This window comes from Panicum hallii, chromosome 4 (genome assembly GCF_002211085.1).
Source record: "Panicum hallii strain FIL2 chromosome 4, PHallii_v3.1, whole genome shotgun sequence".
In the NCBI taxonomy this organism is placed as follows: domain Eukaryota; kingdom Viridiplantae; phylum Streptophyta; class Magnoliopsida; order Poales; family Poaceae; genus Panicum; species Panicum hallii.
Window position 1 is genome coordinate 49,666,528 of NC_038045.1, and position 24,772 is coordinate 49,691,299.

General features: G+C 48.6%; 4 protein-coding genes across 5 annotated transcripts; all 4 read right to left on the reverse strand.

The window, feature by feature from the left end:
* Positions 1 to 775: 775 nt before the first annotated feature.
* On the reverse strand, positions 776 to 5,746 carry LOC112890968 (ribonucleoside-diphosphate reductase large subunit). The gene is made up of 17 exons (XM_025957855.1): positions 5,200 to 5,746; positions 5,023 to 5,084; positions 4,820 to 4,907; positions 4,362 to 4,625; positions 4,037 to 4,277; positions 3,889 to 3,965; positions 3,316 to 3,486; positions 3,146 to 3,238; positions 2,864 to 3,013; positions 2,697 to 2,783; positions 2,450 to 2,614; positions 2,252 to 2,371; positions 1,879 to 2,081; positions 1,652 to 1,801; positions 1,416 to 1,563; positions 1,226 to 1,318; positions 776 to 1,125 (listed from the first exon to the last, which is right to left on the reverse strand). Exons 1-17 carry the CDS (start codon positions 5,425 to 5,427, stop codon positions 1,024 to 1,026), a joined length of 2,442 nt encoding a protein of 813 aa, XP_025813640.1. The 5' UTR covers positions 5,428 to 5,746; the 3' UTR covers positions 776 to 1,023.
* Positions 5,747 to 13,868: 8,122 nt separating this feature from the next.
* On the reverse strand, positions 13,869 to 17,336 carry LOC112888564 (probable LRR receptor-like serine/threonine-protein kinase At3g47570). Its single transcript, XM_025954798.1, has 2 exons — positions 14,438 to 17,336; positions 13,869 to 14,338 (listed from the first exon to the last, which is right to left on the reverse strand). Exons 1-2 carry the CDS (start codon positions 17,334 to 17,336, stop codon positions 13,944 to 13,946), a joined length of 3,294 nt encoding a protein of 1,097 aa, XP_025810583.1. The 3' UTR covers positions 13,869 to 13,943.
* A 2,097-nt stretch (positions 17,337 to 19,433) lies between these two features.
* On the reverse strand, positions 19,434 to 22,585 carry LOC112891126 (mitochondrial outer membrane import complex protein METAXIN). The gene is made up of 6 exons (XM_025958057.1): positions 22,340 to 22,585; positions 21,736 to 22,076; positions 21,557 to 21,633; positions 21,338 to 21,398; positions 20,872 to 21,037; positions 19,434 to 19,942 (listed from the first exon to the last, which is right to left on the reverse strand). Exons 1-6 carry the CDS (start codon positions 22,524 to 22,526, stop codon positions 19,764 to 19,766), a joined length of 1,011 nt encoding a protein of 336 aa, XP_025813842.1. The 5' UTR covers positions 22,527 to 22,585; the 3' UTR covers positions 19,434 to 19,763.
* Positions 22,586 to 23,022: 437 nt separating this feature from the next.
* LOC112890079 (DIBOA-glucoside dioxygenase BX6-like) lies at positions 23,023 to 24,552 on the reverse strand. 2 transcript variants are annotated; one of them, XM_025956926.1, is made up of 3 exons: positions 23,989 to 24,552; positions 23,544 to 23,877; positions 23,023 to 23,410 (listed from the first exon to the last, which is right to left on the reverse strand). In XM_025956926.1, the coding sequence occupies exons 1-3, from the start codon at positions 24,534 to 24,536 to the stop codon at positions 23,144 to 23,146; spliced, it is 1,149 nt and encodes a 382-aa protein (XP_025812711.1). In that variant the 5' UTR covers positions 24,537 to 24,552; the 3' UTR covers positions 23,023 to 23,143. The 2 variants fall into 2 exon arrangements, with proteins under 2 accessions (XP_025812711.1, XP_025812710.1); XM_025956925.1 differs by having other exon boundaries at positions 23,544 to 23,880.
* Between the last annotated feature and the right edge of the window lie 220 nt (positions 24,553 to 24,772).

The window sequence follows — 24,772 nt, forward strand, 5'->3', positions numbered from 1 at the left end:
ACTTCCTGATCCGCGCCGCGCAGCCAGTCTATATACAAAGCCCACATACCTCCTATTAATCCTTATCTCTCTTTCGGGAAGTTGGAGCGGCGGGCGATCAACCCATGAAAGAGATGGAGCTCGACGTCAAGCCGCCGCCGCAGGTCGCCAGCACCGACGACCAGCTCCGACTCGCCGAGCTTCAGCGCGCCTTCGCGTGCTTGGAGGCGCCGGTCGTGGAAACATGTGCCTTCTACGGCGAGATAATCGCAGCGATCGACGCCGTGGCCGCCCAGGTCCGCGAGCTCCGGCGCCTGCGCGCCGAGGGGCTCGGCGCGGAGCTGGCGGCGCCGGCGTGCAAGGTCGAGTGGGCCTTTGCCAACCTCTCGGTCGTGGTGAGTCGGGTCGCGGCGATGCGTGGCACCGCCGTGGAAATGGGCCGCATCTGCATTGCCCGCGACGGCGGCGGCGGCAGCAGCGAGGCGGCGGACGCCCTGGCCGACGCGCTGCGGCGCATCCACATCTGTCTAAGCCAGTGAAGCGGCGGCTCAGTTACTAGTTCATGTGTAGTCGACGAGTTGCCATCGATCGTGCCGTGAAGCAATGCAACGTGCTCATCTTATCGACTTGTAATTGCAAGCTGCAAGCAACTAACCACTTCTCAGAGAATTACCGAGTAAAAATCTTGTTATCTTAGCCATAAAAATCTTGTTATCTTAGCCATCTATGGTGAAATATTGTCCAGTCTAGCCTAATTGTTCTGTCGTTGTCACTGATGCAAAGAGAGTACTGCAAATGTTTCGCACGAAAATGCGATAGCACACATCAATAACATTGGCAGTAGTAGAAATATATACATGGGCATCAGCCCAAATAATTCAGTACAGCACAAGCGGGAGGTAGCAGTATTAAGGGACCAAGGCATTCCCAGCATGGGAATTTGTAACTCAACCTACATCACAGACTTCGTTCTGTTTATTGAACTCCAATCATCAGCCGGTTGTATAATGTTGTGGTCATGAACAAAGTGCAGTGAGGGCGCGTCTAGCTTCCGCACGCCAGGCACTCTTCACGGTTGTTCAGAGAACAGACCATTTGTGCCATCTTGGCTTCCACGTCTTCCTCTGCAGGCTTGCCATTAGCCACCTGCATATGCAAGTGGTTTTCGTGGTGAGTTATGTTATATTAAGTTTCTGGGAAAAGATTGTGAGAGAACGTATATGGGATTAAGGGAGAGGACATGTACCCCGTTCTCCTTCAAAAGTGTTGTGTCGACTGTAAACTTGATCGCATCAGCAGCTGCTCGTGTGCGTAGGTAGTACATCCCAGTTTTCAGGCCCTGACATTGAACAATGTTAAAAAAAAACCCATCATTATAGGCCCACTACAAACTGCTAGAAGATACACTAATGCTTTGATGATTCAAGGCTAAATACCTTGGACCAAGCATGGAAGTGCAGCGATGTTAGCTTCCCAAAGTTGGGTTGCTCCATATGGACATTGAGGCTCTGGCTCTGGTCAATATAGCATCCACGATCAACTGCCATGTCAACCAAAGTTTTCTGCTTGATCTCCCAGACAGTCCTGGTGCAGTAATTCATACAAACTTTTAGACACTCCAACAGTGACTGTATTCAGTAGAAAATAATGATATGAAGAATGAACTACATACTTGTATATTGCTTTAAGATCATCTGGAATTTCTGTCATCTTTTGGACAGAACCATCTTCATATATTATCTGGTTTTTCAGAGTAGGGGTCCAAATACCCATTTCCGTCAGATCATGAAGAAGATGTTTGTTAACCACAACAAACTCCCCACTGGAAGAAAACAGAAACATCAATCATATGCACATGTAAATAAGAATACAAGCACTCTAAGGAGTATGCTTCCAGACCTTAGAACCCGTCGACTGTATATGTTAGACGTGTAGGGCTCAAAGCACTCGTTATTGCCAAGAATCTGACTAGTGGAAGCAGTGGGCATTGGAGCAACAAGAAGAGAGTTTCTGATCCCAACTTTAGAAATAGTCTCCCTTAGAGATGGCCAATCCCATCTGTTAGATGGGACCACATTCCACATGTCAGGTTGAAGAATTCCCTACAAAGGAAAAGGGATAGACAATGCTTGATTAATTTTTAAGGTCAACACATAGAAATGGGCTTCGGATTATTAATATTTTTTCTATTTTTAGGATAAGAACAAACATAAAACTAAACCAAAATAAGAAGCAAAACATAATTGAAACAGAGAAATTTTGAGAACAAAACCTTGCTGACAGGACTGCCTTCATATGTTTCATAAGGACCTTCTTTAGCAGCAAGTTCAGCAGAAGCTTTCAGAGCATGATAGTAAATTGTTTCAAAAATATCCTTATTCAACTGCTGAGCCTGAAAAAGATACTATTTGTTACATCACAGCTCAGTACAGAGAGATAAAGTGCCAGCATAGAGCTGGGGGCAAAGTACCTCAGGTGAATCGAATGGCATGCCAAGTAATATGAACGTATCCGCCAAACCTTGAACACCTATGCCAATTGGCCTGTGCCGCATATTTGATCTCTTTGCGGTCTCAACAGGATAGTAATTGATATCAATAATTTTGTTGAGATTGTAAGTAACAGTTGAGGTAACCTGGCAAAATCAACAATGTATCAAAACATTTGTTGACATAGGTGGGAACCGATGATCTAAGACAAATAGGATCTGAACAAACCTCAGCAAGCTTCTCAAAGTCAAAATATCTATTTTTCGAATCAGAGCTGCCCACAAGCTTAGATGGATGGGACTCTAAAGGAACACCCTGTGAAAGAAGTTTATCATACAACACATCAGAATACAACCTTCATGATTGAATTCAGCTGAAGCACTGACAAGATATACCTTTTCCCTTACGAAGCGTGGTAAAGCAATAGATGCAAGGTTGCAGACAGCAGTTTCAGTAGGGCTTGTGTACTCAATTATCTCAGTGCACAAATTTGATGATTTAATTGTGCCCAGATTCTGCTGATTACTCTTCCTATTACACGTATCCTGCAGACAGTTAATAACCATTAAAAAAATGCTTAGAGCCCGATAGTAAAAGCAGGTAAAAATTGTCAAAAGAATCACAAGTCCAGATGCAGGAACACCTATCTGTATAGTTGGTTGTTGCCAAAATTATACCTTGTAAAGCATATATGGTGTACCAGTTTCTATCTGTGCCTTCAAAATGTCAAACCAGAGGGTCTGTGCTGGAACAACTTTCTTTGCCTTGCCCTGAAGCCAGAAAGCAAGGTTACTAAAGTAGTTCCAATTTCAATCTATTACACACAACAATAGAATTTCCAGCTTACTTCTCTCTCATATTTCTTGTACAAATTCTCAAACTCATCGCCCCAGCAATCAGCCAACCCTGGAGCTTCATTAGGGCAAAACAATGACCATTCTCCATTATTCTGGACCCTTTGCATGAATAGATCAGGAACCCATAATGCATAGAAAAGATCCCTTGCACGATGTTCCTCCTGTTAAATTGCCATCCAGAATAACAAGTCTTTTAGATTTTTGCAAGGCCACTCAGAATTTAGAAGGAATCGATTTAGTATTATTAGAAACCAAATATCAGACAGAACATGCGCATATATTGCTTGACCACAGTTAGGGAACTAAAATAATGGGTATCTATATCATGAAGAAATGAACTAGAGCACTATTTCCATAAGACACTAGCTTGAACAAAAAATTAAGAGTTGAACAACCATCTTTAAGGGCTGCTGGCACATGTAAAGAATCAATTTTAGGTGATGGAATCAAGGTGGCAGTAAGCATTATACAGTTAACTTACCGTTGCAGTTATTACAGAAAACTATGATGGCTTACTGTTTTCATACCCAAAAGTGATTAAACAACAATGATAGAGATATTACCTTCCCATGGTTCTTTCTCAGATCAAGGAACTCAAAAATATCGGCATGCCAAGGCTCCAAGTATACAGCAAACGCTCCTAAGTTTTAGAAGCGCATAAGAATTTGTGAAGACAGTGGAATTACAATTCAGAATAATGATGGAACATACCCTTTCTTTTGCCACCTCCTTGATCAACATAACGAGCAGTATCATTGAAGACACGTAACATAGGAACAATCCCATTGGACGTTCCATTTGTTCCCCGAATGTAACTCCCAGTAGCACGGATATTGTGAACTGAGACACCAATTCCTCCAGCTGATTTGCTTATCACAGCACATTCCTTCAGAGTATCATAAATTCCCTCAATGCTGTCATCTTTCATGCAGATAAGGAAACAGCTGCTTAACTGCATCATAAAGAATGCAACAGTTAATAAACAATCTTTACAACCCACGTTTTTGGATCATCTGGAGGGAAACAAGGACAGTACTTGGGGCCTTGGTGTGCCAGCATTGAAAAGGGTCGGTGAGGCATGTGTAAACCAGCGCTGAGACATGAGATGGTATGTCTTTATGGCAGACTCAATGTCTTCCTTGTGTATTCCCACTGAAACCCTCATTAGCATGTGTTGTGGCCTTTCAACAACCTTCCCCGCAAGCTTCAAGAGGTAAGACCTCTCAAGAGTCTTGAAGCCAAAGTAGTCATAATCGAAGTCCCTATCGTAAATTATCTCACTGTCCAAGCGAGCAGCATTCTGAAATTAGGCAACATAAAGCCATGTGAGGGACAATTTACAGCAAGGGCAGTGGCGAGAACAACAGATTTACTGGATATGATAAATACCCTTTAAAAAAGTAATGGAACAGTAAATTTAACCAACACAAACAGAACATCAGTATCTATACAGGTGCCCTGTCAGAAATGTGTCAGGGACAATCAGAATCTAACCTTCATGATGATTTCATAAATATCATCAGCGACCAGAGGGGCCATCAGCCCGGATCTCTCGTTGAAGTGCATGTACATGTCCTTAATCCTGCATCCACGACAGTCGCAGGTCAATTCACAACCCAATCCACGAATCCAGACTTCCTCCTGCCAGGCTGCCACTATGAATGGACGAAATTAAGCCAAAGTCAGACGTTGCTTACGTCTCCGAGAAGGACTTCTTGGTGTTCTTGTGCAGGTTCGACACAGCAATCCTCGCCGCCAGCTTCACGAACCACGAACAGAGAAAGGGGGGACAACCGACCCCACGTCAGGCCAAACAACGACAGACAGGAGAAATGAAAACCACGAACAGAGGGCTCCGGGCCGTTGTTCCTCACCGAGGCGTAGTCCGGGTGGGAGGCGGTCATGGCCGCGGCGGTCTCGGCGGCGAGCTCGTCGAGCTGGCTGGTGGTGACGCCCTTGTAGACCCCCGCGCAGACCTTCTGCGCGACGAGCACGGGGTCGCAGTGGTCCTGGCTGAGGCCGTAGCTGAGCTTCTTGAGGCGCGCCGTGATCTTGTCGAAGTGCACCGTCTCCTGCCGCCCGTCCCGCTTCACCACGTACATGTTGTTGCCGGCTTCGGGCCACCCGCCGGGCGGGGACTTCCGTCGAACACCTGGTGCGCGCCGCCGCCGCCAAGCGCTGGGTTTGAGGCGAGGGAGGTCAGAAGGGGGCGGTGGATGAGGAGAGAGGGTAGGGTTTGGGGGGAGATTTAAATGCCTTCCCGGCGCGGAAGATGCGAGGAGCAATTATGCGGCGAGGGTAGAGGATTTTTTTTTTCCGCGGTGGAGAAGAAGAGGTTTTTGGGTTTGGCGCGCGGGCGCGGAGGCGTTTTCCCGCGCGGTTTTTGGCGTCGTGGTGGTTGGTGGGGGAGGCGCGCTGCCGCCCCGGCAGGAGCCCAAGAAGCCGATGCGTGGGCCCGAAGGTCCGTTCAGCCATATAGCCCCACATGTCAGTGAAGCGACAACAGTTCCGCCGTCCGCTGCGATGGTTATGAGGTGTCACGGCTGGACAGGCCGGGCCGGGAGGTGGGCCCACGGTGTCAGTGCAACGGCGCCGTGCGCGTGCGCGAGCGGCAGGCGGGAATCGAGGAGCGTGCTGGGCAAGCTTTTGGTTTTGAGAGTTGAGACGGCGGCGTGGACTTTTTGGTGGGCCGCCGGCCGTATGATTGGTTGGTCCGGACACCGGACTGCCACGTGGGCATGCCGCGTTTCTTCCTTGCAGGAGAAGATGCTTCTGCAACTGCGATGCGAGGGTGCTCGCCTGCTCGGTGTCCGGCGGCCGTCCGACCGTTGAGATCTGAAGTTTCTGAACTCTGAAGGCCGTCGTGGGCGTCGTACGGGACGAGAGAAGCGTGCGGGAGAAGGATGTCGCGTGAATGGGTAGTCGGCCCAGTGGGCCTATCTGTCTGCTGGGTCGAGTTTGCGGCCTGCTTTTCTTTTCGAGGTGCTGGTGAGCCACCCAGCTACCCAGCTAGGGCCACGGCCAACTTTTGCTCTGGGGCTAACTTGGCCACGCCTGACGCCTGACCATTATAAAAGCTCCCCTCCGAAGAAAAGAATCACTGCAACAAATCTAATCGACAATTCAACACCCTTTTCAGTGCCTTTAAACTCACACATCTAGACACGGGTGTTGTCCTTCTTCAGAAGCTCCAATAGCTCCTGCTTGAGTTCCTGTACGTATACTCGGCCATCTAGGCCTGGATGTACATCCTCTCCCTGAGTATTGGCCTGCTCTCTGCTGACGGCGTAGTCGACCTGGATTCTGGAAGCTCTCCGGCGCTTTCCTCTTCATATTTCTCAAACTCCTGAACAACTTTCAAAAATGCAGTGCAACCAAGGAGGCTTCGCATGAAAAAACACAGAAAACAGTAGCATCTGCCATCGACAGACGACAGGATTAAATGAAGGAATTAGCTTATCAAATTGAACTCCCGCTTATGTCTTGGCTATCTGTCAATTCCGGGGCCCAATGTAACAATGAAGGACCACATTATGGAGCCAATGCCATAGCTCAGAATGAACCGGCATTAGCATCAAATCACTCCACTAACGCTATGGTTATCATGTAATAGCAATCCGGGTTAAGAACAAGGAAGAAACTAAAAAGAAAGCCAGCATTTGTACACGTACCAATGATGGTGCATATTTCGACGATGGGAGTTGGTTTTGGGTCTTTCCTCGGCGAAGAAGCGCTTGATCTTGCTGGTTCTGCGGCTGCGAGCCCAGAAGTTGAGGTGGAACCGCACCTGCGCCCTGAACCCAACACGCGCTTCCATCAGGGGCCGGGGCTTCACGGCATCAAACTCGCCACCCTGCAGAGATTATGGACGCATGCATACGCGGCATGTCATTCAGCGAAGCGGCGCGGTGCAGGAACTAGCAATCGCCATGGAAAATGCTCGATTCAAATGAAAAGTATGCTCGTACCTGGTGCCTGGAATTGTAGTGGCAGAGCGCATGTTGGACAGTCCGGATGAGGAAGGCGTCGCAAACAAATGACTGCACGGTAAAAACATGACATGATCAGCACTTGCGATCTGTTAATTCTCTAGTACTAGAGAGCCGTGTGGATTAATCGATTTCGCTTGTATGTATTCCATCAGTTAATCAGAAAGTTGTAGATCGATGAACAATCGCAGGCACATATTGCAGTTAATTGTCGATCGAGACCTCAATTACTCTTAATTAGAGGAGCTTGGCTAGTTGTTGCACAGGGGAGGGGAATATACGCGACGTACCCTCCTGTCCGCAGCGCCATGGAGAAGGAAGGAGGCGAGTCCTCCTTCCTGATGCGTCCCTTGAGCTTGCGCCTGCCCCGGCCGCTGAAGCGGCGGTTCTGCAGCCGCTGCTGCCCATCGCGGGACAGCCTCCGGCAGCAAATCCTTCAACGGCGGCGCCGCCCACTCTGCACATCCCCCTAACCCCGTCGCCGACGAATCCATAGATCCAATCGCCGGTGCCCTTCTCTCTCGCTCACTCGCCGCGCCCTGGCCCAGGGGACGCTGGACTTCTATCTATGGAGGGAGGAGAGGAGGGAGGGCCAGAGGGGAGGCGGAACTGCCCACGGTACAGCACAAAATAAACGGGCCGACGAACCCAGGGAGCCGAAAGCCCAAGAGATTCGGGGCCCACGAACATGCATCCATGGTTGTGGTGAGCGCATGGATCCACGATGGGAGGTGCTGAATCAGCATTATTTCTTTTTTTCTGAAGGAGAACAGGAGGGGCAACGTCCCTGCTGATTAAATTAAATATAATTACCTTTCAAAAAAATAAATTAAATATAATTAAAAGAAAATACAAAAAAAAATCCAGTACAAAGGAGAAAAAAAGGGTGCTCTATGGAAACTGAGAGATGATAGAGAAACAAACAGGAAATAAATCACAAGGAAGAAACCCAATTCTTCATGGTCTCTACTCAACTGGGTTTAGCTTTCAGTAGAGCAAGCTTGAATTCGGAGATAAATTTCCTTGGACCATGCCAAGAATCAAGCTCTCCACCATGCCTGCATCAAGCAGGCAGGGGGACTTCAACTTCAAACCCTCAACCAATCAATGGCATGTGCGCCAATCAAGTGTGATGCTTGTGTCAATTTCATGATCATTAGCCAATTTAAACTACTAAATTCAAACATGACGGTGTTACTACAATAGTAGCATGCTAGCAGCTCAAATGTAGTACGAGTATCCAGCTCCACTAATTAACTGGGTAAACCGGGAGCTCAGAGCGGCCCAGCAGGACGTAGAAGCTGTCGAACTCGTCGAAGTGGACCCATTTGCTGGGCCCCGTGGCCTGCTGGTTGTCCAGCACGAGGACCACCAGCTTGCCTCGCCTGTTGTGGCGGTAGGCGTAGCAAGCCACGGCGTGCATCGCGGCGTCCGGGTCCGATCCCCTCACCTCCTCGCGCTTCTCGCGGGGGCAGCCTCGGAACGCGACGGGGGCCCTGTGGCTGGAAGTCGGAGGCACCCATGCGGTAGAACTCCTCGGTGGCGAACAGCGTCCCGCCTGCGGAGAAGCTGCTTCGCGAACTCCGGCGCTGAGGCCTGGGAGTTGCTGCTTCCGGAAGCCCGTCGCCTCCGCCCACGCTTCCGCCTCCTCCCAATTCCATCCAAATGCTGCCGTGCAAAAAGACGATGGTTGTGAGAGATCTGGCCAAGGACTGACTACTATGACGATGCATATCTGGTCCAATTTATCCAAATATATGCATACATCATGAGAAAGAATTTCGATGCATGGGAAGATTTCGATAGCGGCAGACCATGACAAGAACTGACCAAGACATTCTTTTTAGACACTACCATGAACAAGCCAACATTACAGATGACAGGCACGGATTCTTGAACGAAATCTAACTAGTAAGTTCTCCCTGAACTAATTTCTAACTAATCTGATCAAGAATCCGATCGAGGAGAAAGAACCCAGTCAGTAGAATTATAACTCGTGAGAGGAAGTGATCCAACACCTGACATCAACCTTACAGGGAGAATTCAGTAACTAACAAAATTCTGAGCGAACAATTCAGAATACACGTTGAGATGAGAACAAAATAATGTAGTTGAGACGAGATAAGCAGTCCTAGTTATGATCCGGCAAGAAATGACCAAGGACAAGCAGCTATGGAACAGCTTAAATTATCCAAATATTTTTTTTTTGAATGAACAACACTCGACGAGTGCGTTTCTATTGATATAGCAGAAAAAGTACAAGGTTATGTCAATTATCCAAATATACATCATGTCAAAAGAATCCCAATAACAACAAGAACTCAAGAGCTCACTAAACTAATGCCAATCCAGGAATCACAGGAATGATAACAAGTACTATTCCCTAAAGCGAACCAAATGCAGAGGAGCAAGAATTAAGAACCCAAAACCACTGCTCCCTGCTCTCTATGAGTGCAGCCTACAGTATTAGAACATCTGAACGAAAGAAGCATAATCTTGTTCCAAAACATACCGAGAATTTCATCAAGATTCAGTAACTAACAGCCTCATTCAGAAGAACCCAATCATTAAGTTGGTTCTTGCAAATTGACTATTCTGAACTGACGAGTTAACAGAATAGACTGATATGCAGGAACCGTAAATCCAAGAAAAATATGAAATTGTTTCTCCCAATCTACCTGTGCTTATCAGTATTTTGTTCCAGATTAGTCCTAAGCAAACTAATTACACATGTGGCAATATATATAGTTACATTTTCTACTTTCGTACTATGATCTTCCTAACATCTGACATGCAGCAACAAGTTCACTGATCTCTACAGAAAATTCCAAGCTACAAACTGCTTTGAGCATAGAAGCTGACATTACGCAATATTCAGGTTTGTATTTTGATAACAGGAACTCAACAGCTTACTAAACTAATGCAGATCAGGGAATGACAGGAATGATAAGTACTGGTCCATAAAGCGACCCAAATGCAGAGGATCAAGAATTGAGAACCCAGAATCACTGCTCCGCCTACAGTAATAGAACATCTGAACGACAGAAGCGGTAATCTTGATCCAAAATATATCAAGAACATCATCAAGATTCAGTAACTAACAGCCTCATTAACAACAGGAAGAACCCAAATCAAGTTTAGCAAATTGGCTAGGAAAACTTCAGACCCGTCAGATTCCAAGAACCCTGCTCCGCCAGATCGGCGCGAGGAGTTTGGTGCAGAGGGGACGGCAAGCTCACCGGAATTACATGGGGAAGTTCTTGCGGGTCCTGTCTTGGGGGGATTGCCTCGACCACCCAACTCATCAGCGGGCTCGGGTTGTCGAAGTTGCTCCACGGGCGGTACGTGCGGTGGCGCATGAGGACGGCGCCGGACCCGTCCTCCTCCTCGATGGCCTCCCATAGGACGTCTTCCTGCTCCGGGGCGTCGTAGCCGCGCTGGACGGCGCGGCAGCCGCGGCGGGCGCCATGGCCCGCGGGCACGTCCTCGAGTACGAGGGCGAGGTACCGGCCGTAGGCGGCGCTGCGGAGGAGGACGTAGCTGGTGCCGCCGCGCACGGCCGTGCGGCCGCGCACCGCCCGCAGCGCCGCACGGCGCTGGCGCAGGGTGACCCCGGCCCCTTCCTCCTCGGCGTGAAGTTACGTGCCGCGCGCGCGGCTCCGGAGCCGCACGCGAGTCCCGTCCGGGAAGAACCCCATTGCCGTTCTCCCGCCGCGGGGGCGGAGGCGGACGGCGGCGAGGGGCGGGCGTTTCTTGTTTCTTGGCGCTGTTGCGAGGGGAAGTGGCCGGGGGCGGAGGGGAGTTCGTTGGGACGGTGACGTTTGGGCGCCGAGGCGGGGCAGGGAATTTTCAAGGCGATGGGAGTCGCAAGCGCAGGTCGGTCGCTGAACATGCCACCTGTCCATGGGCAGGTGGGGCCAGTCAGGGTCACGATAGACGACAGGAGCTAGTCAGTCAGCCCTGCAGCCACTGCCATGTGGGCCCACAGAAGCTTGCGATGGGGCCGAAGAAGGTGCGGCAGAAGCTCTGTATTGATATGATCTGTTTCGCAGCCTCGCAGGATCATTGTCGTTCTGCCAGAACTGCAGAGCAAAAGGGCGCGACATGCGATTCAGAGTTTCAGACCTTAGAATGGAGGACCTGCAAAGACAAATCATGTGTTTCAAATGATGGAATTCAGTTAATATTCAGCATCAACAATGTGCCAAGGAGGAATTGGCTTGTCGTCAAGGAGGATGTAATTCGTGCTGTCAAAGCCTTCTTCAGAGATGGATGCATGCCAAATGAGGTAAACGATACTGCTATTGTGCTTATACCTAAGATTCCTCACCCTGAGTGCTTATCGGATTTCCGGCCGATCAGTTTATGTATGTAATGATGTTCTATATAAAATTGTGTCAAAGTGCTTGGTGAATCGCCTCCGACCTATGCTGCAGGACATCATTTCCCCCAACCAAAGCGCCTTTGTCCGGGCAGGATGATCGCAGATAATGCCCTTATTGCGTTTGAATGTTTGCGCACCATACAACAGTCTTCTTCAGCTAGGACAAACTTCTGTGCGTATAAGTTGGACCTGTCCAAAGCGTATGATCGCGTTGCTTGGGCGTTCCTTGAGAAGGTTTTACTGAAGCTGGGTTTTAATTGCTCTTGGGTACGGTGGATCATGACCTGCGTGACCTCTGTACGTTTCTCTATCCGCTTCAATGGGGTTCCTGCAGAGCCCTTTTCGCCATCGCGTGGCCTGCGCCAGGGAGATTACTTATTTTTGTTTGTAGCTGATGCCCTTTCTGTTGCTCTGCCGAAGAAATAGCGGCTGGTTCTTTGGAAGAATTCAAGCTAACTCGAGCGGCCCCTGGTATTTCTCACCTTCTATTTGCGGATGATGCTTTGCTGTTTTTCAAGGGAAGTGTAGCCCAGGCAATGTGTGTTGGATCCGTCATCCAACAGTTCGAACGCGGCACAAAGCAGATGTTGAGCCCTGCAAAATGCTCCCTGCTTGCACGGGATGGCATGGCCCAGGAGGAAAGAGACGGTATCTGCAGTGTGCTGGGCGTGGAGAAGATGCAGTTTGAGGTAAAATATCTGGGGCTCCCAACTCCAGAAGGCCGACTGAAGAATGCTAGATTCCAGCCTCTGAGGGAGAGGCATGTCGGACTGGTCAGAGAAGCACCTATCGTCTGCAGGTAAACAAGTGCAAATTAAATGGGTGGCTCAGGCGATCCCTACGTACATCATTTTCAGCTGTCTGCATCGCTATGCGAGGAACTGGAACGAGGTATCCGTAATTTCTGGTGGGGTGCTGAGAAAGGGAAGCGCAAAACCCACTGGATTGCCCGGAACAAGTTCACGGGATCAAAAGACAGAGGTGGTCTGGGGTTTAGGGATCTCCAGATGTTCGACCAAGCGCTGCTGGCCAGGCAAGCATGGAGCAATGTTAGGTATCCGGCACTGCGCAGTCTGGAGAGAGCGTAGTCCGTCTTGTGTCGAGCATGCTATTGCTCAGGATGTAACTGGTTCCAGTAATCCTTAATAAAGCTCTCCCATTCACAAAAAAAAGAACAATCAGCATGTACGGGTCATTGAAAGTTTGGCGCTTCACAGTGTTCGTCGGGTACCCCGACAGCCGAGAACACTTCGGTGTGTCGCGGGCCCAAGTGGGCCGTTTCTTATGATGCGGGCCCTTTCTTTTCCCATTTTGATTCATTTTCTCTCTCCCTCTCTGGTGCTGTATGTTGTTGTGCGATTCTGAACGAAACCCTTTTCTTGGCTCTTCCGCATGCAAGAAACTTATCTGGTCTGCCATCAACGGCCCAACAAAGGACTAGTTAGTACTCGCCGCACGGCGAAGGTGAAGACGCTGTCGTTCTACCTCCCTATACATCTCGTCGACGGCATCGTGTGGCAGGGACAAACCCTTCTTCGTCCTCGGCGACGATCGTGGCGGCGAGGCTGTTCGTCTCGGCGAAGCTCACAGCCTCCAGCGGATATGATCGATGATGATCTCTGACCTCGACACAGACTCCATAACCGAACTCGAGACTAGCTGTCGTTCTACCTCCCCATACAATGGTTTTCCAAAAACAAAACCATTATAGTAATTCAAATTTTCTCATACTTGCTTGATCACACAACTCAACGGAGCAAGTAAACTTTATAGGAATTTCACAAAACATACTCCGAAACTAAGACTCGAACCCCTGACCTCCAAATGTCCCTAGTATTGTAAAAAAATATATTATTTAATATTGGAGTACGTACTTTAAATTTTGGTAATCTATATTTTCTTATTATAGGGGCCTCATTTGGTATTTTCTATCAGGGCCTCGAAAATTTAGCCTTGTCACATTATATGTTTCGATACCAATTAGAGGACTAAACATTAGCTAATTATAAAACTAATTGCATAACCCTTAGGCTAATTCGCGAGATGAAATAGTTTCATCTCGCGAATTAGCCTAAGGGTTATGCAATTAGTTTTTTCATAAATCTGCGTTTAATACTTCTAATTAGCAACTAAACATTCGTTAAGTTTAGTCCTGCCGGATCCAAACAGGACCTTAGTATATTATGTTCGGCAACATAGGCCACCTCGAATCTTTTCAAAAAAAAAAAGCAAAACATAGGACACCTCATGCTGAACTGGACTCCAGCTTCAAATCGTCCTTGATCTCCTTCAACTTGGCAACAACATCAGTCATAGTCACCCTTTCGTCAGGCAATTCACTTGAGCACAGCAGACCCAACTGGAATACCGATGTGAGAGTGCTATGCAGGGTGCTATGAGAAACTTCTGAAGAGTTGATGGTGTGGTGAAAACCATGCACAATCTCATCCTCTTTTGGTACATTACCATCCATAATATGGCCGATCCCCGATGGAAATGCTTGTTGAACCCACTGCCTAAGGCTCAGTTCCCCAACAAACATGGGATCTGTAGGCTTCTTACCGGTGAATACCTCAAGCAGCATGATTCCAAAACCAAACACATCGCTCTTCCTTGATGCCTTCCCCATGAAACCATACTCTGTTCAGGTACGTTGAAAAACAAATAAGCATCAGTATAAAAATAAAACAAGTTTTCATGTTACTAAAAAAATTAGTTCAGTCATGACTGGTGAAGAACCTGGTGCCATATATCCGATTGTTCCAGGCATGCTTGCAGAAACCACCGAGTTACTGTCACCTAGCAAGAGTTTTGCTATGCCAAAATCTGCCACGTGTGCCGTCATATCGTCATCGAATAACACGTTGCTAGGCTTCAGGTCACAATGCAAGATTACCTCATGGTGCTGATAATGCAGATACTCCACTGCCATCGACACCTCTAGCATGATATCCAGTCTCTTGAGGAATCTTAAGGGTGGCTTGTCTGTACTGTGCAGATGTGTATCCAAGTTACCATTAGGCATGTACTGAAGTAACAGTGCTTTGAAGTCTAGGTTTGAACAAATGTTCACTATCCTTATCAAGTTGCGGTGTCGAACCCTGCTCAGCACCTGGCATTCAGCATCAAAGCTCTTTGTAGCTTCTTCCAATCGTACGTTTAGAACTTTGATGGCAACCACCAAGCCATTGTTCAGCTGTCCCTTGAAAACTTTGCCGAAACATCCCATTCCCAAAAAATTATCATCGCTGAAATTATTAGTGGCACGAACAATCTCGTGATAAGATACTAATCTGTGGCTGATCTCATCAGTAACATCACCGGAACCTGTCGTCGCTCCTGGATTTTTTGCTTTCCTTCTTATTGTTACGTATAAGCAAACAGCTAGTGCTCCAAATGCTGCAAGGGCAGCAGGGAGTACAAATTTTAGGATCTGTCCACTCGTTGAGTGAGATATGGCCGTACATGGGGGAAAACCTAGGCGTGGAGCTCCACAAAGTGCATTGTTCCCTAACAAGGACTCCAAACTGATGTTTGAGAAAATGCCTCCTTCTGGTACACGTCCTTGAAGCTTATTGAAGGAGAGGTTCAGATTGATGAGGTAAGTAAAACTGGCCAGGTACATTGGGATGTTGCCAGAGAGGTCATTGTAGGAGAGATCCAATGTTTCCATGCTCGCTAACTTGCCAAAAGAACTTGGGATCGAGTCTTGAAACGAGTTATGTGACAAATTGAGGTAGGTCAGCATCTGTAGTTGTCCGAATGAATCTGGAAGGTCACCAAGTAGCTGGTTGCTGGAGAGATCTATTTTGTTTATGGCGTTCATGCTTCCTAGCTCAGCTTTGAGAGTACCGACCAAGTGGTTGTTTGACATGTCAAGTTCGATAAGGTTGTCAAGATTAAATAAACCCTGTGGTATGGTTGAAGACAACTGGTTATGGGACACAGAAATACGCTGTAGCATACTAAGATTACCAAGGCCATCAGGTATGGTGCCGGAGAACTCGTTGTTGTCAAGAAGCAATTGCTGAAGGCTTCTTAGCATACCGATTTGGGTTGGGATGGGACCAGAGATGCTGTTACCGGTGAGAAGAAGTACCTGGAGATTCTCCATTGTCACAACAGATTCTGGGATTGGCCTGTTCAGTTTGTTGCCTGCGAGATCTATGAACTGGAGACTAGTTAAATTTGATATGGTTGCAGGAAGTCCGCCAGTTAAGTTGTTACCACTTGCCTGGAAAGTCACTAAGTTTTTGGACAGGTTTCCAATATAATCTGGGATGCTTCCAGAGTGCGAATTGGATGCCATGCCAAGGTAACTGAGCTGCCTACAATTTGAAAGAGTGCCCAGAAAGTCAAGGCCTCCCTCAAAGAGATTCCATCCGAAACTAAGAAGAACTAAAGAGCCGAGATTCCCAAGCGTGGCTGGGATCGGGCCACTCAACATGTTTGTATCCAACACTAGGAAAGACAGGTCAGAGAGGTTACCAATGGAAGCAGGAACTGGACCTGTCAGTTCATTATCTGAAAGATGCAAATAGAAAAGTGGTTTCATCTTCCCAAATTCTGGCGGAATTTGCCCTTTGAGCTTGCAGTTTGAGAGATCTAGCTTCTGAAGCCCAGTGATGTTGGTTAACTGAACTGGGATTGACCCAACAAGGTTATTTCCACCTAAGGCAAGGTACCAGAGGTGTGACAATTTGTCCAGCCAAGTTGGCACAACATCTGTGAATGCATTTTCTGACAAAGATATTACTTGGATGAACTGGCACGCGCTGAGTCCCACAGGAATCCTGCCCATGAAGTTGTTTCCAGAGAGGGATAAAAATTGCAACATGGGAAGGCTAAAGCTTTCATTGTCAGGGACGGTCCCCGTGAGATTACTGTTTCTCCAGAGGCTCAGAACTTGCAGGGAGGACTTATTGAAGATGCTAGGAGGCACTGTGCCGGAGAGCTGATTCTGTTGCAAGACAAGGAGCTGAAGCATGGGCAAGTTACCAATACCAGCTGGTACCGGTCCCCAAAGGCTGTTGTTGCCAAGGTTCAGATGGCTCAGGTAGGGCGTGTTGTTGAATAATTCTTCCGGTATCTTGCCACTCAAGTAGTTCATCTGCAGATCTAAGAGCCTAATATTTTGCAGGTCTTGCAGCTCAGGCGGGATGAGCCCTGATAATCTGTTATTGTAAAGAACTAGGCTCTCTAGCCTGGTGAGGTTTCCGATGGTCGACGGGATGTAACCTGAGATGCTGTTCCGGGGAAGAGCAAGAACCCTGAGACGGCGCAACCTTCCAAGCTCAGCTGGAATGGAGCCCGTGAGGTTGGCGTTGGTGAGGTTCAGGACGGCGAGGAAAGAGAGGTTACCGACGTGGGGGGAAACGCTCCCATGGAGGGGAGTGTTGGGCAGCGCCAGGGCGGTGACGCGCTCCCGGCGCTGGCTGCACGACACGCCCAGCCAGCGGCAGAAGGACGTGCCGGGGGTCCAGTTGCCGCGCAGGACGCCGTGAGGGTCCGAGAGCTGTGCCCTGAACGCGAGCAGCGAGTCGAGGTCGGTGCCCGTGCCGCTGCTCCGGGAGGACGCGGCAGCCGCCGGCAGGATGACTTGGGCCACTGATACGAGGACAAGGAGCAGGAGGGCCATGTCGCTGGCGTACGCGGCGCCAATGTGTTGCGCTGGGTCATTCAATCGTCGCGGGCAACCATAAAATGGCCGTTCCTAGTCAACGCAAAGTCTCCATCCTCCTGTGTTGTTTATGATCTTGGCAAATTATCATAAATGCCCCTGATATTTTCCTACAACGAAATGCACTTGATGCGTATGGATCACGGCGGCGGCAAAAGGGACGACAGCGACAAGGCAGAGGGACGTGAAGGCTTTACTTCTGACCAAGGGTTTTTTTGGCACGGCTCCATGAAAAGCTCCACCATCGGCTTCCTTAGAAACTCTATCGAACGATAGTTTTCCAAACATCTTCAGCATTGAACGCTGAAGTTTTCACAGAGCTGGAGCTAATTTTTTATTGATGTAGTGAGAACCGGTGAAGCTGCAAAATGTGGCTCATCCGGCTTCTCTTGCTACGGTGCGGAAGCCGGAGCTCGAAAGAGCCGCGCCAAATGGGATCTAGCGGGTGGTGGAGCTCCGTAAGTGGTGGCGGATCGGAATTCCATGTCCCAACGAAGACTTGGAGCAGTCCATCATTTGGAGTGGCACGTTTTCATCAACGTTCTTTACAATAAAAAGTCTAGCCGGCTGCTAGTAGGGACTGGATTGGATTTGGTGTGACAGCCAAATAGTAGGAGTGCATCTCTATCAGATTACATCTTATACTCTATATATATTTTCTCTCTTCGTTACTCATTACTAATAACACTTTCTATATTTTTGGTAGTTAGCACTATAGCAGATTATTTAATGGATAGGGTGGAGAAAGAAATTCCGTACATTTAAGCAAGAGGGTGATCACTAAAAATATTTTTGTATTGTCGATAAAATTGGTAATTTACTGGAGCACCTCCTGTTACCAAAAACCATTACCGAACAATCTTTTGGTATTGAAAGAGGAATGAGTAATCTGCTGAAAATACCGTAACATGCCATATATATCACGATCTGATGCGTGGATCCGGATCCATGGGTCAGTATCCGGGATCAAAGTCAGCGAGTTAGGGGACCTGTCCGTAGTATTATCTCCACTCCACTCGTGCCCTGACCAATGCCCTCTTCCTATCCCCTCATCATGAATGCTTGTGTGTGTATGCCCACAATTCGTCATCCAGGAAGCAAATACATTCGAATATTTTGTTTTGAGACGAATACATCCGAGTATATTGGCATCTGAAAGGATTGTGCATAGAAAGGACACCTTGCTGCAGCCTGCAGGGAAACTCTATGCATGCTAGTACGTCGTCTGAAAGTAACCACGGCCCTGCCTGCCAGAGTAGTTCAGAATCAAACGGAAGTGTGACTGGCTGAACTGAGGGAGGAATCACATGGGGCTGCGCTGCACGCAGCTCTCCGCCGGCCGGCGCACCAACGGAGCAAGCGCCAGAGCGGAGCACACGGCTCCCCCGCCTCCACGGCCTCTACCATCTCGTCGCGCGGCCGCCCGTTTCTCTCCTTGATATCGTCGGCGAGCGCCAGGCCATCCACATCTTAGCAATGCAAAGTTCTTAACAAATTCAGACTTGAACTGAATTGATTCAGAAACGAACTTGATCTTCTTCCAGACCACGAACCTGAACAGAATGCATGCATGCTTGAGGCAGCTAGGCTTCCAGAATATGAATTCAGACCGAATGTATGAACATTTGAAGTTGACATTCTTGCAGAGTAGGAACTTTGATCAAATGCAACCATACAATGGCCTGCAAAAGAATGATGTTGCGCTTGTACGCACCTTGACTGGCTCTTGATATATATTATTAAGAAACGACAATCGCATAGAGAATTAATTATGTAAAACAGTAAAACCATGTCACAGGTCTACTATCCGTGAAGGTAGTGGGGGTTATTTGTACGGTTCCAAAGTATACAAATTGGGCAAACTTGAATGTTTAAGCCGCTTTGTACAAATTAAATTAAGCTCGTTATGTTAGGGGGGGAAAAATCAGGTTGTGGTCATTCAAGAAAATGATCAAAAGCATTAAAGAGGATCAATCAAACTGAACTGAGAGTGATTTACTGCCAGTTACTTTTGACTGAAAAATAATCACGGTTTACTCCCAGAAGCACCCTTCATTTTGCAAATCAGTACCCGGTTCACTTTATTCATTTAATGACTGAACACAAGTTCAGGGCAACAGATCCGTCCTGTATCAAAGAAGCATCTCCATAAACACCAAAATTCGAATTTGCTTACAGTTGGGTTCGCTGAAGCTGCAAAAAAGGTCGAGCCAAGTACGCGTACAGATTATGAAACTGCCGAAGGCTAACCAGCTCAGTGTATTCCTAGTTACAGCATCAAGTGTATCACGTCTCACTACTAATGGTGGGAACAGATTTTCACAGCACCCAGCAAGGGGGCAGATTGGCCTTGGAACGAATCATGTAGTACAACATAGGGAGGTTCTAATCTTCATAGTCCATGCCGTCATCATCATCTAGCTCCGAACTATCAACCCCGCCCATCAGTGATAGGAACACAAGGACTGCAACAAGCTGTGTGGCCAGGAAGTACTTTGCTCTTTGCCTGAATTTCTTTTCCTCCTCGGTCCGTTCCTTCTTGGCTTTGGGTTTTGGCTTATAACCTAAAGACCAGGTCAATAGGAACACCAAATGACAATAAGATGTCTAAAACCAGTCAAGAATATGCGCAACACAAGTGCCGGAGATAACAGGGGAAATGTGCCAGGTGATGCTCAAGTAGATCTTGTTATCATTCAACATTTCCCCAGTGCATTTTAATTTTAATTATCTCACTTGCAAATGAAAGCGCAAACAAGTAAAAAATACGAAAACAAATATTGTGCTAATCCCTCGATACTAACTTCCGACCAAATCTTCCCAAACATATCTGAGAAAATTCATTTTGCCAGATGAGCCCAAGTACTACTATTATGTTTTGTTGGGCTCTTGGGGCCTAACCATATGCTACCTATGTAAATATTAATTTTCCACTCCCATCATGATGCAATGATCCAGGATTACAGAAAGGATCCATCTGCTAAAATGTTCTTTTTTTCAGGGAAATACAATATGATGTTCTTTAGTGCAGACACTGCTTTACTTTGTAATGAAATGCATTTTGGAAGGGATTAAGTCATCACTTCATGCACAAATATTATTGCTAAATTCAGATGAGTAGACTGCAGAATGCAGATGGCCTTAAACAGTTCAGTGTGTGCATATAATAGCCGTTAGCAGTGGCACAGACAAAATAATAATTTTCAGACAGGCAGATCTTAGTCTCTTCACCAGACCTAATTAAATATTGAATGGAATGCATTCTTGTATTAAACTTGGGAGTGACAAGCAACAAAGAAAACCTGAAAGCATCGGCAGCTCCAGGACACTTAATGGGTGCTAGAGGCCTAACACTTAGGCAGAGTTAAGTGTAAAATGGCATCATTCAACTTTTAATGTTCCTGACAGGTTATCTATTAATATTCATGCTATAACTTTCAATCTCTGAATTTTGAACGTCTGAATATAGTGATCTGTTTATCTGTTTGCTTACTTTGGCCAGCAGATGCTCTTTTCCTAGGGGTGGATGACGATGATGGACTGGGTGATGATCCTAACCCTGATGATGATGAGTCTTCCAGCAATTGAACCTTGTGGTGTTCGACAAAATTCACCAAGTTTTCATGCTTCTGCAAAGTGCCCCTCAGCACAGATGTATCCTAAGAAGCAGAAGTAATATCAGTACAAGCCTCGAAGTTTATCAAAACAAAGTCAAGAATGTTTTGGATCATATGCTTGAAAGATTTAGGTTATAGCTAAGGAAATTCTTCACAGCATAGAGAAAAAACTTAATTCCCCTACTGCTAACATTAGAAGCATTTGAGATCTGCACCTACTCTTTAAAGATAATGTGCTTGTCCACTTGGGCATGTGTGTTTGATCATTTTTTTCTATGCAGTTAAAGACTTTAGGTAGTATCTGCCATTTGGGAGTACATCTAAGTATAGAGGGAAGCTTACAGGCAATGCATTGAGGACAAAAAGAGCATGTCCAAGCAAAAGAGCATCAACATCTGTAGGGCTTCACAAATAGAAACAAAAATGTCAGTACTCCATAAAAGGCGCATCAGGACAAATATCCAAGTGCCAGTAAGCATAAAAAACTAATACAGAGCACAGAAATAGAAAAATTGATAAAGACTTTGATTCAAGTAAAATAGATAAAGATCGGTAGCTTACCTATTATCAAATAGAAAGATTTGATCCCCTAATCTCAGAGACAACGCTTCATATGCAGCACTTGCCTTCTGGTATATCTGTTTAAATCCAAAATTTGCATCAGAAGCTACTAAGATGTCACCGCGCGGGGGGGGGGGGGGGAGGATTAGGAATGGAAATAATGAGTAGGGAATAGGAACCTCTTCTTCTTTCTCTGCAGAATTAAGCTTCGTTATACCCAGTAGGTGCTTCACATCTCTAGTTTTCTTCCAGTGGAGTATCTTTCCGATGGGCCAGGCAAGATCAGAGAAGTAGATATCATGCGTGATGCTTCCATCATCAACCACCCAGAGTTCATACTGCAAAGCATCCGCAAGCCAGGTCGAAACCATGGCCTTTGTGGACAGCACATCGGAAGGTGAAACACTTGTGAGCTTTGAGTTCAAGTCGACAATTTTCTCCCCCTTCAGGTATTCAATCACACCTCCTTTCTCATTGTTGAACGCCACGCAATCACCGAATTCGACATATGGTATGTGATCTGTGGAACAGAATTAAGTTGTGAGCAGAGCAATTGCCTCCCACATGGCTCAACCAGCCAAGCGAGTCCTGCACGTCAATGTACTCCCCCACTATCTATCTACAGCTTCATTTATAAGGGGGAAAAACACTATCTAGCAGCTGACGAACGGAGGCGCCAGCAGCAGGGCGAGATCCCAGCATGGCATCACCGGGCACGCAAAGAGGAGCTAAGGCGATACGGTATGGAGAGGGTAGGGCCGCGCGGGCGGGCGGGGAGCTCACCGGCATCGGGGAAGGAGGTGTCGACGTGGACGTCGAAGGGGACCTGCGCCAGGCGGAGGTAGAGGAGCACGGGGAGGCTGGTGGGGCAGGCGGTGGGGAGCCCGAAGCAGGGCTTCCGCGCCACCAGCACCTTCCGCTCCGCCGCCCCCCACTCCGCGGCGGCGGCGGCCGCCGATGCCGATGCCATCGCCGGGAGGTGTGGGCTGGGGTTTCTTCAGGGGAGGCCGGGGGGGTTTGCCTTGCGAAGAAAATGGGTTTAATTTGGTCGCCTGCGTGTCTCTCCTCTCTTAATTTCCCGGACACGCCGGAGCGGGCCTTATCTAGCGGGCCAGTGGTGGGTTCGAAGCTCTATCCAGCCCAGTTGTAAAAGAAATTCCATCCAGCCCATGTAAGAAAACCGCACGGTCCAGCCCACAAAGCGCGGCCCAGGAGGCCATCCGAATGCAGCCCGCCAAGAATTTTTGTGACACATTCGTCCTCGGAAGAATGACCACAACCACTTTGCAATCCCAAGCGACTGAGGCGGCAGATCTTGAAAATTGATGAAGTTACTGATTAAATTCTAAAATAAATTTAGAAAAATATGAGCACAGGTATCGAGTCCCTGGATAGGCAACGCTCGTACATGTATTTATAGCGATGAGTGTGCATACGTATTTATGAGCGTCCACATTTGTACCATGTTTCTAAAAAACAAGCACTCTGGATACTCCATTATTCCAAGATTATTTCCATTTGGGAGCTACACACAGCAAGCATGTACTAGTGCCCATCCCTTGCTTAACTACTAGTAAAAAGAGTGTGCTACTGCTCCAGCTTGAAGTAGTCAAGCCTGGGACGCCTCTCGCTGCCTTTTCTGTAGAAGTGCGCGACGAACTCTTCCACCGTGACGCTCCTGTAGATCGGCGGGTTGCCACCGCCCGGCGGCGTGACGAGCTCCTGGATGGGGCCGTACCGCCTCATGGACCTCCCCACGTCGACGAACGCCGCCACGGAGACCCTCGCCGCGCCCGTGCCCTTGTTCGCCAGGACGCGGTGCTCCACGCTCCTGAACCGGCCGTTGCTCACGAGCTGCACGCACGAGAACGAAGGGCAACGGCAAACAACGATCAGCTCCGGAGTACAATTTAATACGCGCGTGTGATTCGCGGTCATGTCGATGAAGCTAGCTGTAGCGGTCGGCGAGTTGTGGTGGATGCCTTGCCTGGAGAAGGTCGCCGACGTTGATGATCAGGGCGCCGGGCACGGGAGGGACGTCCACCCAGCCGCCGCCGCCGCCGCCGCGGTCGAGGAGCACCTGCAGGCCGCCCACGCCGTCCTGCAGGAGGACGGTGAGGAACGTCGGGTCCGTGTGCCTGGTGTTGCCGAGGGTGCGGTGCGGCTCCGGGCACGGCGGGTAGTAGTTGCCCGCCACCTTGAGGCTCTCCCCGCAGCCCATCCTGCTGAGGTGGTCGCCGGCCAGGCCGAGCGACTCCGACAGCAGCTCGAACACCCACACCGCGAGCTTCCGGACCGCGTCCGTGTACTCGAACATCACGCTGCTGTCCATTTTTGTCTCGTTTAATTTTGTTTTGTATAATCCATAATTGTTATGCACATAAGAATCAGAGAAGAATCGTGCATGTTGATCAGCTCCGGCAAGTACGCACCTGAGTGGCTCCGGCATCTCCTCCGGCGCCGGCGGCTCCGGCGCCATGTCGCAGAAGATGGTGTCGCGCCAGCAGGCCGCCTGCGACTGGAAGAGGTCGAGGTTAGAGTAGAACCTCACCTTGCGGGCGGCCGTGTCCCTCGTGTAGTAGGGCCTCTTCGCCTCCGCGGGCTCCTCGTTGAACCCCCTCACGGCCGCGAGCACGGCGGCCATGGCCTCGCCCGGCACGCCGTGGTTGACCACCTGGAAGAACCCGGCCGTCTCGGCCGCCGCCCTCACCAGCGCGACCACCTCCTCCCGCGGGGCCGCCATGAGGTCGATGACCGGGACCGCCGTGTGCGCGTCGTCGGCAGTGATGGACGGCGCGTCCGCCTCTTGCTGGGGCAGGGAGTCCGGCGGGTGGTGGAAGATGGCCGGGATGGACGTGGCGCCGGCGTCGAGGAGGCCCTTGACGCCGGCCCTGGTGTCGTCGAACGCCTGCAGCTCGCGCCGGCGGTCGTAGCAACCGCCCGAGCCCACGGCGGCGACGGTGGCTTCGGCGACGGACATGGTGGTGGCGCCTCCGACTCCGACTGACCGAGCCTGGGGCAGGTGGTGAGAATGAGATGGGTGCAGCATCGGCATTGATCCGTACTACAACTTATGCTGCGCGAGTGCGAGGCTGCCCTAATCAACTCGATTATTCTGCTTCGTGAATCCATTATTCCAACCACTCCGGTAAATATTCAAATTCAACAAGCATCCATGGTAGAGTCGGGATGCTAAAGTCTTCCACGATCGCGACG

Bases quoted from the DNA above. Each gene is read 5' to 3' on its own strand.
- LOC112888564 (XM_025954798.1), bottom strand. From the start codon at position 17,336: ATGGCCCTCCTGCTCCTTGTCCTCGTATCAGTGGCCCAAGTCATCCTG. The intron at 14,339-14,437 runs GTTCTTCACCAG...GTACCTGAACAG, and splicing joins AATCGGATATATGGCACCAG to AGTATGGTTTCATGGGGAAG.
- LOC112890968 (XM_025957855.1), bottom strand. From the start codon at position 5,427: ATGTACGTGGTGAAGCGGGACGGGCGGCAGGAGACGGTGCACTTCGAC. The intron at 3,966-4,036 runs GTATGTTCCATC...TCTAAAACTTAG, and splicing joins AGGAGGTGGCAAAAGAAAGG to GAGCGTTTGCTGTATACTTG. The intron at 2,372-2,449 runs GTACTTTGCCCC...TATCTTTTTCAG, and splicing joins TGCCATTCGATTCACCTGAG to GCTCAGCAGTTGAATAAGGA.
- LOC112890079 (XM_025956925.1), bottom strand. From the start codon at position 24,536: ATGTCCGTCGCCGAAGCCACCGTCGCCGCCGTGGGCTCGGGCGGTTGC. The intron at 23,881-23,988 runs GTGCGTACTTGC...AAAAATGGACAG, and splicing joins GAGATGCCGGAGCCACTCAG to CAGCGTGATGTTCGAGTACA. The intron at 23,411-23,543 runs GCAAGGCATCCA...TCGTGCGTGCAG, and splicing joins ACGTCGGCGACCTTCTCCAG to CTCGTGAGCAACGGCCGGTT.
- LOC112891126 (XM_025958057.1), bottom strand. From the start codon at position 22,526: ATGGCATCGGCATCGGCGGCCGCCGCCGCCGCGGAGTGGGGGGCGGCG. The intron at 21,634-21,735 runs GTTCCTATTCCC...GGATTTAAACAG, and splicing joins CTGCAGAGAAAGAAGAAGAG to ATATACCAGAAGGCAAGTGC. The intron at 21,038-21,337 runs GTAAGCTTCCCT...TCTGCTTCTTAG, and splicing joins TTGTCCTCAATGCATTGCCT to GATACATCTGTGCTGAGGGG.